At 33.4% G+C, this 12,733-nt stretch overlaps 1 protein-coding gene and 3 non-coding genes across 4 annotated transcripts; 3 read left to right on the top strand and 1 right to left on the bottom strand.

Moving 5' to 3' along the window:
• Nucleotides 1-448: 448 nt before the first annotated feature.
• On the bottom strand, nucleotides 449-3,750 carry LOC143577316 (uncharacterized). Its single transcript, XM_077061180.1, has 4 exons — nucleotides 3,331-3,750; nucleotides 3,195-3,300; nucleotides 2,741-3,054; nucleotides 449-905 (listed from the first exon to the last, which is right to left on the bottom strand). The coding sequence occupies exons 1-4, from the start codon at nucleotides 3,643-3,645 to the stop codon at nucleotides 552-554; spliced, it is 1,089 nt and encodes a 362-aa protein (XP_076917295.1). The 5' UTR covers nucleotides 3,646-3,750; the 3' UTR covers nucleotides 449-551.
• Nucleotides 3,751-4,981: 1,231 nt separating this feature from the next.
• Nucleotides 4,982-5,055, top strand: TRNAN-GUU (transfer RNA asparagine (anticodon GUU)). Its single transcript has one exon. It is a non-coding gene; the product is annotated as a tRNA-Asn (tRNA).
• Nucleotides 5,056-5,123: 68 nt separating this feature from the next.
• On the top strand, nucleotides 5,124-5,195 carry TRNAG-UCC (transfer RNA glycine (anticodon UCC)). The gene has a single exon. It is a non-coding gene; the product is annotated as a tRNA-Gly (tRNA).
• Nucleotides 5,196-8,483: 3,288 nt separating this feature from the next.
• TRNAN-GUU (transfer RNA asparagine (anticodon GUU)) lies at nucleotides 8,484-8,558 on the top strand. The gene has a single exon. It is a non-coding gene; the product is annotated as a tRNA-Asn (tRNA).
• Nucleotides 8,559-12,733: the final 4,175 nt, after the last annotated feature.

Raw genomic sequence — 12,733 nt, 5'->3', positions numbered from 1 at the left:
AAAAATTCTAATAGGTTTCTATCATAATGTACCCAAATTTAGATACCAATAATCTCTATATATGATACAATGATAAGTATCATTACAGAACTCTAAAGTTATTTAAAAACTTGAAAGAACTCTTAATAACTAACACTTTTATAAGATTTTTTATATGTTCATGTTATTTGAATGTAGTTTTATCACTTTTTACATCTATATTTACGATTACAGTTACGAAAATTAGTGTTTACACATATGTAAACTTTTTATCACATAAATTTTACACATATGTAAACTTGTGATTTATGTATGTAATAAAAAAATTATAAATAAAATATCGTAAAACTAATCTCAAATAATGTTAATATATGAAAAAAATATAAAAAAATGTTTGATTATTATGAGTTCTTTAAAGTTCTTAACTTTTTTTGAGTTTTGTAACGATACCAACCCTATAATGATAAGTAAATAACTATATATGCAACCTAAAAGGCCTTATCTATACACATAATATTATTCGATATGTACATTGTACTTCTATGGCTGTAGTTCATGATCTTGCATGCATATTAAGGTGTTGATGAAGAAGATTCGATTCTCGTGTGATCAAAGTCCCAAAACGAGTTGTCTTCTTTCGGTTCGGGAGAATCCGAACAAGTTTGACTTTGACCATTTTGACCCTCGAGAACCGCCTCAAGCTCCTCGATACGGGCTCTGAGTTCCGACTCGATTACTTCATGAAGACGTAACCGCAAATCAAGTGATGAAACGGTGTAGTTTGGGGTTAAAATGGGCTTCCCGGTGCTTTCACTTTTGACCCGTGTGTCATCATGGTCTGACTCGGGTTCGCTATCGAGTTGCCACGTGAGTGTATCTAGGTTCAAGTCTCCCTTAGCCATGTCTGCTTCAAAGTCTGAATCAATCTGCAAGTAACGGGCTCGGGTCAAAACATGTAATTTTGTTAACATTTTATACTTTTTGATAACAAATTTTGAAATTATTTAGGAGGTTTTATGCATTAAAAATACGTCTCGGACGACTTCAACATGTTTCCTCTCTAGCTAACTTATTTTAAATATAGTAAACTACTCGAATGGTCCGTGCAGGTTGCTTAAATTTAACCTTTCGTCCCTAGATTGCATAAAATACGAAAATGGCCTAAGGTTTAGACCTGCAAATGAACTGAACGGACACGAGCAAAGCATGTTCGTGTTCGTTTGTTTAACTTTAACCAAACAAACGATCAAACATGAACAACTAAACGAACGGAATTTTCATGTTTGTATTCATTTGTTAAGAAAATGAGAAAATGAGCCCGTATGTGCTCGTTCGTTTGTGTCCGTTCGTTAGTATTGTAAAAGGACACAAATGAACACTATCGGATGTAACTGGACACTAACTGATGATAACAAATTTTGAAATTATTTAGGAGGTTTTATGCATTAAAAATACGTCTCGGACGACTTCAACATGTTTCCTCTCTAGCTAACTTATTTTAAATATAGTAAACTACTCGAATGGTCCGTGCAGGTTGCTTAAATTTAACCTTTCGTCCCTAGATTGCATAAAATACGAAAATGGCCTAAGGTTTAGACCTGCAAATGAACTGAACGGACACGAGCAAAGCATGTTCGTGTTCGTTTGTTTAACTTTAACCAAACAAACGATCAAACATGAACAACTAAACGAACGGAATTTTCATGTTTGTATTCATTTGTTAAGAAAATGAGAAAATGAGCCCGTATGTGCTCGTTCGTTTGTGTCCGTTCGTTAGTATTGTAAAAGGACACAAATGAACACTATCGGATGTAACTGGACACTAACTGATGATAACAAATTTTGAAATTATTTAGGAGGTTTTATGCATTAAAAATACGTCTCGGACGACTTCAACATGTTTCCTCTCTAGCTAACTTATTTTAAATATAGTAAACTACTCGAATGGTCCGTGCAGGTTGCTTAAATTTAACCTTTCGTCCCTAGATTGCATAAAATACGAAAATGGCCTAAGGTTTAGACCTGCAAATGAACTGAACGGACACGAGCAAAGCATGTTCGTGTTCGTTTGTTTAACTTTAACCAAACAAACGATCAAACATGAACAACTAAACGAACGGAATTTTCATGTTTGTATTCATTTGTTAAGAAAATGAGAAAATGAGCCCGTATGTGCTCGTTTATGTTACTTCAATAATAGTATAAACGAATGGTTCACAAACGTAAACAATCGAAATAGTTGAACACAGATTAGCAAACATAACCGAGATAAAACCAGTTAATAGTAAATGTTAACAACAATTTGTTGGGCCTAAAAAGTTATTACTACTAGACTAAACTGTAATGAGCCTAAAAATTTTAAATGAAGATAAACAGAACAAACTTAAACTTACAAACATAATGAATGTAAATTTGTAAACGAATGAACATAAACAAATTTTAAATGAACAAAAGTTAGCAGACATAGATAGATGAGTGAACAAGATATATATTCTAATATTGATGTTCATTCGTTTAACTAAATGAACAAAAAAATATGCATGTCCGCTCATCTTTAAATAAACGAACTTACAGCCAAATGATTCACTGAACGTTCGGTTACAGACCTACTAGGGTTGCTCACTTGCTTGTGTTTGGTGACCAAAACTATAAGAATGAATATGAGGGACCATTTCTGTAATTTATTACCCTTTTAAATATGCCAATCTGACCCGTTAGAGATAAAACATTAGGCGAGTCAACCCGTTTATAACTAACTTACCTCCACTACACCAGACAATCTCTGCATATTTTCTTCCAACCTTTCAAGCTCGGACTCGAGCTCAGCTTCAATGTCACTCGGTAACTCAAAGTTTTTGCCTTTCGGGCTATACATTGCATGCTCGTTCGACTCGATATCATGCTTGTTTGTGATATTAAACCCGTCTTTTAACTCTAGTTTATTGTGTAAATCTTTAACCATATTCTCAGCTTGTTCTAGTAGCTCATTTAAATGATCAATTTCCCGCTTATTAGTCACCATAGTCGATAATATCCCAATTGTTATCCCGAGGGTCAAAGGCACCATATCATTGCCTGTATCAAACAAGTGAAACTGTAACGGGTCAATACGGGCTCGGGTAAAATACAGTTAGAAAGTTTATATATTTTTATTTTAAGCCAATCTAATTCTTTTAAATAAAATTGGTTAAAAAGTTTTATGCAAAATGTTAAACCTTGTGATCGCGTTTGTTCCGGTTTTCTTGGAAGCTTCACTGATCCAACTGGTTCAAACAGCTCGGCATCCGCAGGCGCTTCATTTTCCTCCATGAACACAATACTCTGATCTTTAACACCATCAACTTGTGCCACCTGCTTCCTTTCATAACCTCTAGCAACGACTAACCGCCTTAAGCTCGAAAACGACTTCCTATTCGAGTTCTTGGCTCTAAACTCATGCAAACAACACTCATAACTTCCAGTACCATCATCTGTATAATCTTGAACATTCATCCCCACTAATTTCTGTCTTGTCTCCGAGTCAGGCATTTTATCAAACACTTGGCGTGCGTTTCGCTGCACCCGAGGCGAAAACCCAGGGGAAGTGTTGTTTTCACTTGATAAATTTTGCCAGTGTTTGGCTACATACCCAACACCAGTAGCTGCTGCAACAACCCAGAACTCCATGATCAGTTTATCTATAAATTGAGTGAATTAATGAGTTGATTTTGATGTGGTTTGTGTTGTGGTGACAACTGGAGGTGTGTAAACAGTTACCTAAAAACTTGATTAATTTTTGGAGTGTAACGAATAATAATAATAATAATAATAATAATAATAAAAGCTTGGTTTGGAAAGAGTCACATTTATTATTATAAGGTCATTTTCTATATTAAATTGCAATGTTCCAAACCACATGATTGTGGATTGGATTAATGAGGTCCTCAATTAATCATATTTCATTTCCTCATCATTAACTCAACGACACCGAAGAACGATAACTTTGTTTTAGTAGAATCAGTTTGTCATTTAACATGGGGTGATGGCACTGCTTGTTGCCCGCTTACCTGTCTCTCTATTGTAATTAAATCATTTTATTATAATATTAATATATCAATTCTTAAAAAAAAATTGTTAGTCGTTACATATTTGTTTTAAACGACAACTTTCATTAAAACGGGTAATTGATAGTTGTTATATAATCATTGAAACTGGGATGATGAAGTATTAAATCCGGCCTAATCAATTTAAGCCCGACTCGAATCAGACAGTTAGGATAGGCAAATCACCTTCTTGAGCCTTAGACTCAATATATGTTAATCCAAATTGCCCATTCATGATGAATCAATATCATGTGGTAATCAAATATATTTGAACTCAGTAATCGAACCTGAATTATCCGAAACTTGGAACCCGGAATACTTTAAGTTTTTGGATTCGGATAGGCATTTTAGAAATTTTAGTGTATTTCGGTTATCTATATTATCCGAAATAACAATTAGACTATTAAATAATAAATATTAACTATGAGTTTTGGATAAATTTAGGATATTTTAGATATCCGGCATAACTTTTTAAAAATTACTAGTTTTTTCTTTTAATTATTGTCTGAAATTCAATTCAGGCAATGTAAATTATTACCCGAAACTCCAGATTTCCGATTTTGAAAACTAGTAGAACTTGCAGAAGTGACGGACTCAACTCATTTATATTTGTAAAAAGGTCAAGTAGATTTGGGTTGAATTTTCCATCACTATTTCATAGCATGTTTCTTCAAGATAGATTCTAACTAATGAACACAATGTTAACAGAAAAGGAAATCTACATACAAAGTAAGCAAGGGAAATCGAAACTCGTCTCGTAAGGGCGAACACTAAACACATACATTGTGTCAAACATCTTGTGTTGCATCAGTATACATATACCGGTTTTCCTAATAATAATTTAAAGAGACATGTTCTTGGCCATTTCACCAAATGTTTATTACTGGTTATATAGAACATTAGAAGGTGTAAAACCATAAGCTGGAATAGCTCAGTTGGTTAGAGCGTGTGGCTGTTAACCACAAGGTCGGAGGTTCAAGCCCTCCTTCTAGCGATATTTTCTTTATATAATATTTTTCAATCTCTATACATATAGTCTTAAAGATAATGTGACAACAGTTGGCGTTTGTAGTCCAACGGTTAGGATAATTGCCTTCCAAGCAATAGACCCGGGTTCGACTCCCGGCAAACGCAGATTTTTTTTTATTTATTTTGCCAACAGCAACGTTGACAATTGAAAATTTTATGCTTTTGTATACGATTTATAACATTTTATGCATTTTTATTATCATTAACCTTTGTGATTGAACATTTTTATACGATCTAGAATGTATTCCATACAATAACGTTTTGAATCGCGGAAAGTTTTAAAGTTTCATTGGTTAGATTTTGTTTTTGTTTGCTTCTTAGTATATACCATCTTTTACCTCATATTTGGTTTACACGTCTTTATACCGGCAATTGTTGACTTGCTTTCATTATAAAAAAATTGTGATGTTGCTTAAAGCATTAATATAACCTCTTTGTTTTACTCTTAATCTTTGTTGTCGTATATGCAAGTTTCTACATATTCGTATATTATTATGTACCATAGATTGTTTTGAAGAAAAGAAAACAATGATGACATGTCATTTAGTAGAAAATAGCAGTTGGAACCAATGGTCAAGAAGTTTAAAAGTGATTTATTAAGAGGCCTGAACTATTTATGAATTTTAACGTTTTAATTTTCCAAACCATGTAAATACACGGATTTCTAACCTAGTATTATACATTTGATAATCAAATTTATACAACCAAATTTGAAAAAAAATTGATTGTAACACAACAATAATTTGTTATACTTGTTAACATACCTGTCTATTTTACCGCACAAGAATGAAACGTTAAATGACAGAAAATGAGCAACATGAGAATGAAAAAGAATCCGAATATTGTTTTTTTCTTTATGGATTCCACATAATGTCACAAAGCTATTATACATTACAAGTTATATTCATGAGAATCGTTATACAACTAGTGACAAATCTATTGTGCCCGCTTCATTACTGACTGTGCGCTTAGGTCAGTATCGAGTCCTAAGTCAATCCTCCATACACAATTCTTGACCTTGTTTTTTTAAGCGAGTTACGAACTGTGAATAAAAAACTAACATAGAAAATGCGTACGTTGAAACAGACCAAATCCCCAATCAAGAAACTGGTACAGCTCATGCTAATTTGCTACATCAAAACCAGTTGTTTCGAGTAATTTCAATCTGTATTTAACACTTTTATTATATATGTGACAAGCTGTAATATGAACAGATGGGAGCTCAAGCAGTTCTGTTCCAATTGTCTATTGTATACAAATATATAATGAGGCAAACATTAACACAAGTTATGAACATGTTATGCAAATCTTCGAGTAAAGGGTAAACAGAACACGCATATTGTGGGGCCTCATAATTATCTTGAGGTTTAATGTTTACACGACGCGTATCTTGATCAAAACTTAATTGAGTTAAATAAGACGTTAACAATTTCAACGTCTGAGAATAAAGAAAATCATCTGAAATGAGATATCTGTATGAACCAGATTTAACCTCACTTGATGAATTATGATTGTGATCTTTTCCTATATTCACAAAAGACGATTCAAGCAACAAAAGCGAAGAACCGACATCTTCAGCAGCTCGTTTTGCGGCTAAAAAATGACCATTAAATCGAACACCAAAAATCTCCTTCAACACTAAACTTCCAGCCACATTTTCATACTTATCTTTACCAGTTTTATGAAGAAAACACATCTTAAATACATCTAACGACATGGTGAGCATCCACGGCTGATTTCTCGGATAAATTCTAAGCACAGAGTATGTAGACCACTGCCTGTGGATTCCGGTTCACGGAACGCAAACACAAACCGTTTCGTCTCATCGGGTATATCCAGTCGACTAACTAATCCATTGGATACTCGTAAATCATCATTTCTAATAGTTGGATGCCGTTAGACGGGGGGACGTAATTCGCTAGTGTTTAAAACTATGAGGACTATATTGGCAAAATTTCAAACTTTGGAATGAAGTGGCAAAAGTATCAAACCATAGGGTCGAAAATGACCATTAACTCAAAATAAAACGGAGAAAGACAAAATACCCTTAAACTAACGGCATAGTTGGATGTTGTTAGACGGGGGTACTTAATTGGCTAATGTTTAAAGCTATGATGTCTAAATTGACAAAATTTCAAACTTTGGACTAAAGTGGCAAAAGTAGCAAACCAGAGGGACGAAAATGGCTATTAACTCTAATATAAAATATAGAAGATTATATTACTTTCATGAAACATTTGATTTTATACATGATTTGATAGACTTAAACCTTTCCGAGGACATGGTTGAGGATAGAAATTCATGGAGAAGTAGAACTAAAGTTAAGGATTTTTAGGGAGAAATGAATTCCTTAGGGCTTTCTATTTACCTTATTTTGGTCACATATATAGTATTAGTATTAGTATTAGTATTATTATTCCCATATATATAGTATTAGTATATTCTTTCCATAGATATTATTATTATCATTACTATTACTATTATTATTATTATTACTGTTGAACTTTGATTTCCTTTGTATTGCTTCATACATTTGTACTTTAGAGTTGAGAGTCTCTCTGGAAGCCACATCTTTATCCATTTGGATAGAGGTACGGTGTGCCTACATCCCACCCTCCACATACCCTACCTATAGCTTTACTATTGGCGGGACTTCACTGGGTATGATTGATTGATTGATTGATTGAATTATACATTATAATCTAAAGTTTATTTGGAACTTGTTTAGTTTGTAGAATTTGTTGTTGAATTTAACTTGAATTCAAATGATATATTAGATATGAAATTCCTCAAATTAGAGATATTGTCAGTGAGTTAAAATAAAGGATAAAGGTGTTTACCGGTTTAGGTTTTAGGTTTTTCCCATCGGTTTTATTGGTTTTGATTATTTCAATCAAATCGAGCAAAATTCAAATCGTATCTGAATTTGAATATGGTTTTGTTTCGATTTCAAACCGAGAAAAATAAGTTTAAAAAGATACAGAGGGGTGTTTGGGATTGCTTTTGGTATAATAAGTAAAAGTTAATAAGTTAAAGTGTAACTTATTAAAAAGTTATAAAGAGTTTTCATAAATAATTCCAAAACGGGGTATAGATAGGGTGTTTATTGATTTATGCTTAGGGTTTCTCGATTTTGTAATGGGCTAATGTTTAATATATTTATCATCGATTTAACCTAATTTGAGTTCTTGAAACCGAAAATCGAATAACTAATTCTAAATGTACTTTGTTCAATTTAAACTGTCTCGGTTTCGGTTTGATTTGATTTTCACTTTACTTTGAAATTTGAAATAGATTCTAACAAATAAAACACAATTGTTGGGTTGTATTTTTCTCACTTCACTAACTGTAGATGACTGGTCATATAAAACATTATAAGAAAAGATATAAGAAGCTGGAATAGCTCAGTTGGTTAGAGCGTGTGGCTGTTAACCACAAGGTCGGAGGTTTCAAGCCCTCCTTCTAGCGATTTTTTATTATTTTTTACACAAATGCATTAGGACGAATTCTAGCGACTTTTTATTATTTTTTACACAAATGCATTAGGACGAATTTGGTTTGAGCACGATCAACTTTAACCTACACACACTTAAAATCGTGTATAAACTAAACACACATGGTGTTATCCATCTGATTAAACGAGTTATGCCGTTATAGGGTCTTTTGGAATACATATGCTACATATACCTTTTCTTTTGGTTATGCAACTATTTAATAACTTTCCTAAACCTCCATTTACTTTTGATTTATACAAAAAGTATTTTCATCCATAGTACAAAAATTTATCATTTCTATGTCCAATTTCCACCTTATGTTGTACTATACAGAAGAATAATAATGCATTGGATCATATGCATAGATGAGTTGAAGAATAGAATCTAGTTAGTATATTGTATGAACACTTTAAAATAAGGCTGCAATTTAAATGCATTGTTTTTTAATGACGTTTGAAACTAGCCTCAATACCTGAGTAAACTTTTGTGAGACGATATGTCAAAACCCGTCACTGTGAGAAAACCCCGATAAGACAGGTTTCGAACCTGAGACCTTAAGATCCTAAGTCTTAACCATTACCTCCATGTTGTTGGACCAAAAGGTCAATGGCTAAATTTAAATGCGTTGTAATAAGTAGTATAAGAAAGCATGGAGTTAGATGCATAAATGAGTAATACAATAGAATCTAGAATTGCATGTTGTCTAGACAATCCACATTTGATAATGTTGTGTATTTAATTTCTTGTTTAGTTGTAACACATGGTGCAATAATTCATGCATATGGAAGAAGATATAAAAGTGTACTCTAGGACATGCCGATGCATGTTATCTAGATGTGCTTCATTGTACTTTAGTACACCAATATGGAATTAGATGTTTGTTCGGTCATGACACAATCTTAAAAAATGGTTTGGCATAAAAACGATTTGATTACGAAAAATAAGTGTAAAAGGTGATGAATATGTGGAAATGTAGGATGTGTAAGGATATTGGTAGGGTTGGAGAAAAAAATTATGAAAACAAGTGTTTTGAAGGATTTATGGAAATCCGATAAGACAAGTGATTGAGTGTAAGCATGTAAAGTTAAAAAAGGAAAGAAAATAGCCTTTGGATGACGATTAGTCGGTTACCCCATCGGTATAGGAGTTGATGGTGGGTTGGACCGGGGCATTTAAGTTTAATGTGTTCAAGTATAAGTCTAAACATTGTGCTGCATCTGGGGTACCCGTCATCAATTAGTCTGATTTTAAGGTATATAAACATGTAACCGATAAAAATCACCACGACATAGCAATGCGAACCCATAAAGTTCGAGAAATTTCCATGTTCGGATGCATGGCCGGCCATGAGGCAGGGCAGAGAGGGTGGTTGACCGTCCCCGATCCAATCATCCCGGTAGGCCTGAACTGTTGTTTTTTAAACAATATATATGTTTTTTTTTAAATATGTATTCTTAATATTTAAACCAAATTACTCAACTAATTTAAGCTCACTTTTATATAAAAATTTTAATTAAAAGTTTGTAACACAAATCATAACAATGTAAACTCATTTAAAAGTTAACGCAATAAAAACCTTTTTACTTAAGGCCCAAATTATATTCTACCTTTGGCCCAAAAAAAATTAATGATTCTCGGAGACGACCTTGTTCAGATGTCTAATAGAAGTAACACGGAATCAAATAGAAAATACATTATAAGAAATGGTTCCGGTTGCAAAAAAGAAGAAACAAGTACGGGGAAGTAACAAGTTTTCTTGTTTAAAGCACCGTATCAAATCTATAAAGAAATGGTTATGATTTGTTGGCGCATTTTTCTTGCATAGTTGCTATTCGTTTGCTCCAATGATTCGAATCTTCACCCTTTTCGTATGAAGGGGATGCGGTCTCGGACTAGTGTCGTTGACCATCATTTTTTTCTTTCATGCAAATTATTTTTTATGGGTGTCGCACTGTCAATGTTAGAAATTCTGGAATGCCTCTAAAATTATAATAACAAATACAACATGTGAAAAAATATAGATATCTACCCACACATCAGATCCACCATGTCATATAGTGACAAGAAATGTGACCTAATAGTTAAGAGTTACACATACATTTGCTTGTCACATGGAAGCCCGAAGCCTTCAAGGCCTCAAAACACTTCAACCGGTAACGATTGTCCACTTTAAGTCCCTCTCTTTAACACTGTTCATAAGTTGGACAAATATATATACTATCTCCGTCCCATTATAAATGTCCACGTTTCCTTTTTTATTTGTCTTATTACAAGTGTCCACTTTTAAAATTTATTAGTCAATTTCCAAGTTTACCCTTAAACACACACAACTAACGTTAATAAACAATATTGATGGACCCACTTTTCAATGACATTATTGTCATTTGGTAATAAAAAAAAGTAATCATTCAATCCACCTTAAACTTTGTGTTTTTCAAACTTGGACACTTATAATGGGACAGAGGGAGTATCAACTAGTCGAAGACCCCGCTCATTAAAAGCAGCTCTACTGAGCACATGAAAACTTAAATAGAAAAAACAAAAACCATGTCAGGACGGTATATTTGAAAATCGCGATAAACTTGTATCGTTTTAACACTCATTTCACCAAGAGTCACGTGTCTTGTTAGTAATTGGGTAGGGCCACTTACAAGGACCAAGATGACCAACTTTTGTTATCAATTTGGTATTTCATTCTTCCTATTTATAGCCTTATAGGTCTTGTTTAATAAGCCTTTTATCCTTTTTCGTTACAAGATTACTTATTTTAGTACTTTAAAAAATGACAAAACTATATATTTTGTCATTTAAATATATGTAATTTATGGATCATGTCATTTAAAAAGTTTATTTGTAGGCGGTGTCCTTTACATGACATGTTTGTTTGATTTTCGTCATTTTGACTAACTGGCACCCAAAAAACCTGTTAAGTCTTGGCATGTGAGGGCATTTCAGTCTCTTTACGCATACTATTTAAGTATTTATAATAAATTAAATATATTATTAGAAAAAGAAACTAAATAAAATATGTTAAACAAAAACTACGTTAAGTCTTGGCATACTTGGATTTAACTGAGTTTTTGGATGATGGTTAGTGTAAAGAACAAAAGACGAATGTATTTTATCATATAAAGGACACTGCCCGCATATTAACTTTCTAAATGACTTGATCCATAAATCACATTTATACTATACACTATATAAAAACTAAAAAGAGGACATACGTCATTCCAAACACTACAATGTTCGGTTTACCAACAGGCCCTAAGTTTCTTTCTTTTATGTGCATGTGATTTTAACATGTAATTAATCGCAAATAAATGTTTAAACAAGAAATGTAGGTGGTGTAGCGGTAAGAGCAATGGAAATGGGTGGGGTGAAACAAGCTAGTGAAACCTTATCTCTCTGTCACGTCTGCGTCACATCAGCTTTCAAATACCCATTTCACATCCACATTTTCACTGGAAATGGGTTGTGTGAAACAGGGGGTGAAACCATTATTATATTAATTTTTTTAATATTTTTATAAATTTAAATTTTTTGAAATAATACATTAAATTAAATAAAAGAGCTACATTAAATTAAAAAAACTACATTATTTATTAAAAAAAACTCCTAAACCCACTCGTTTTTCTCGGCTATCTCCTTTTGTTTTTTCTCGTACCACCGAATCCGGGTCCCCCAAATTGACCTGCGGGGTTTGAGTTTGGGTTGGGAAGTTTTGGAATAGAGGTGGTTGAGGAAAACCTCGTTGTTGTGTGTTGACGTTTGGTGCGGGAATATGACCTAAATAGTTGGAGAGCCACAACGCGTATTGCTCCGGAGTTAGACGAGGCATTTTGGGATCCATGATATTTTTTTTATAAAAGTTGAGAAAGTTTATAAAAAATAGAGAGAAAGGTGTGAGTTTGGTATGTTTTTTTGTGTAAAATAGTGGAGTATTTATAGGTAAATTTTTTTTAATTATATAGCCTCCAACGGCTATATAGCCGTTTGAAATCAAGTGGGCCCTCTTCAACAATGCCGTGAAAGATATGGCGGAGAGTGGATTGCGCCCCCTTCACGGAGAAAGGGGGTGGTGTTTCACGGGATCACGCCGCCAAAAGGCCTCTCACGGTGCCCTCGTGAGAGGTATTTCCATTACTCTAA

Source organism: Bidens hawaiensis, unplaced genomic scaffold, assembly GCF_021521415.1.
Source record: "Bidens hawaiensis isolate Kalapana, Puna unplaced genomic scaffold, B.hawaiensis_p1.1 tig00028508_1, whole genome shotgun sequence".
Classification (NCBI taxonomy): domain Eukaryota; kingdom Viridiplantae; phylum Streptophyta; class Magnoliopsida; order Asterales; family Asteraceae; genus Bidens; species Bidens hawaiensis.
The sequence above is the reverse complement of the archived record's forward strand: the minus strand, read 5'-3'. Positions and strand labels throughout refer to the sequence as shown.

What these genes read in the sequence shown, in the direction of transcription:
- LOC143577316 (XM_077061180.1), bottom strand. Translation starts at nt 3,645, where the DNA reads ATGGAGTTCTGGGTTGTTGCAGCAGCTACTGGTGTTGGGTATGTAGCC. An exon ending in GAGGTTATGAAAGGAAGCAG is followed by an intron (nt 3,301 to 3,330) that starts GTGGCACAAGTT and finishes GTTAAAGATCAG; the next exon opens with AGTATTGTGTTCATGGAGGA. An exon ending in GATTGTCTGGTGTAGTGGAG is followed by an intron (nt 906 to 2,740) that starts GTAAGTTAGTTA and finishes CGTTACTTGCAG; the next exon opens with ATTGATTCAGACTTTGAAGC.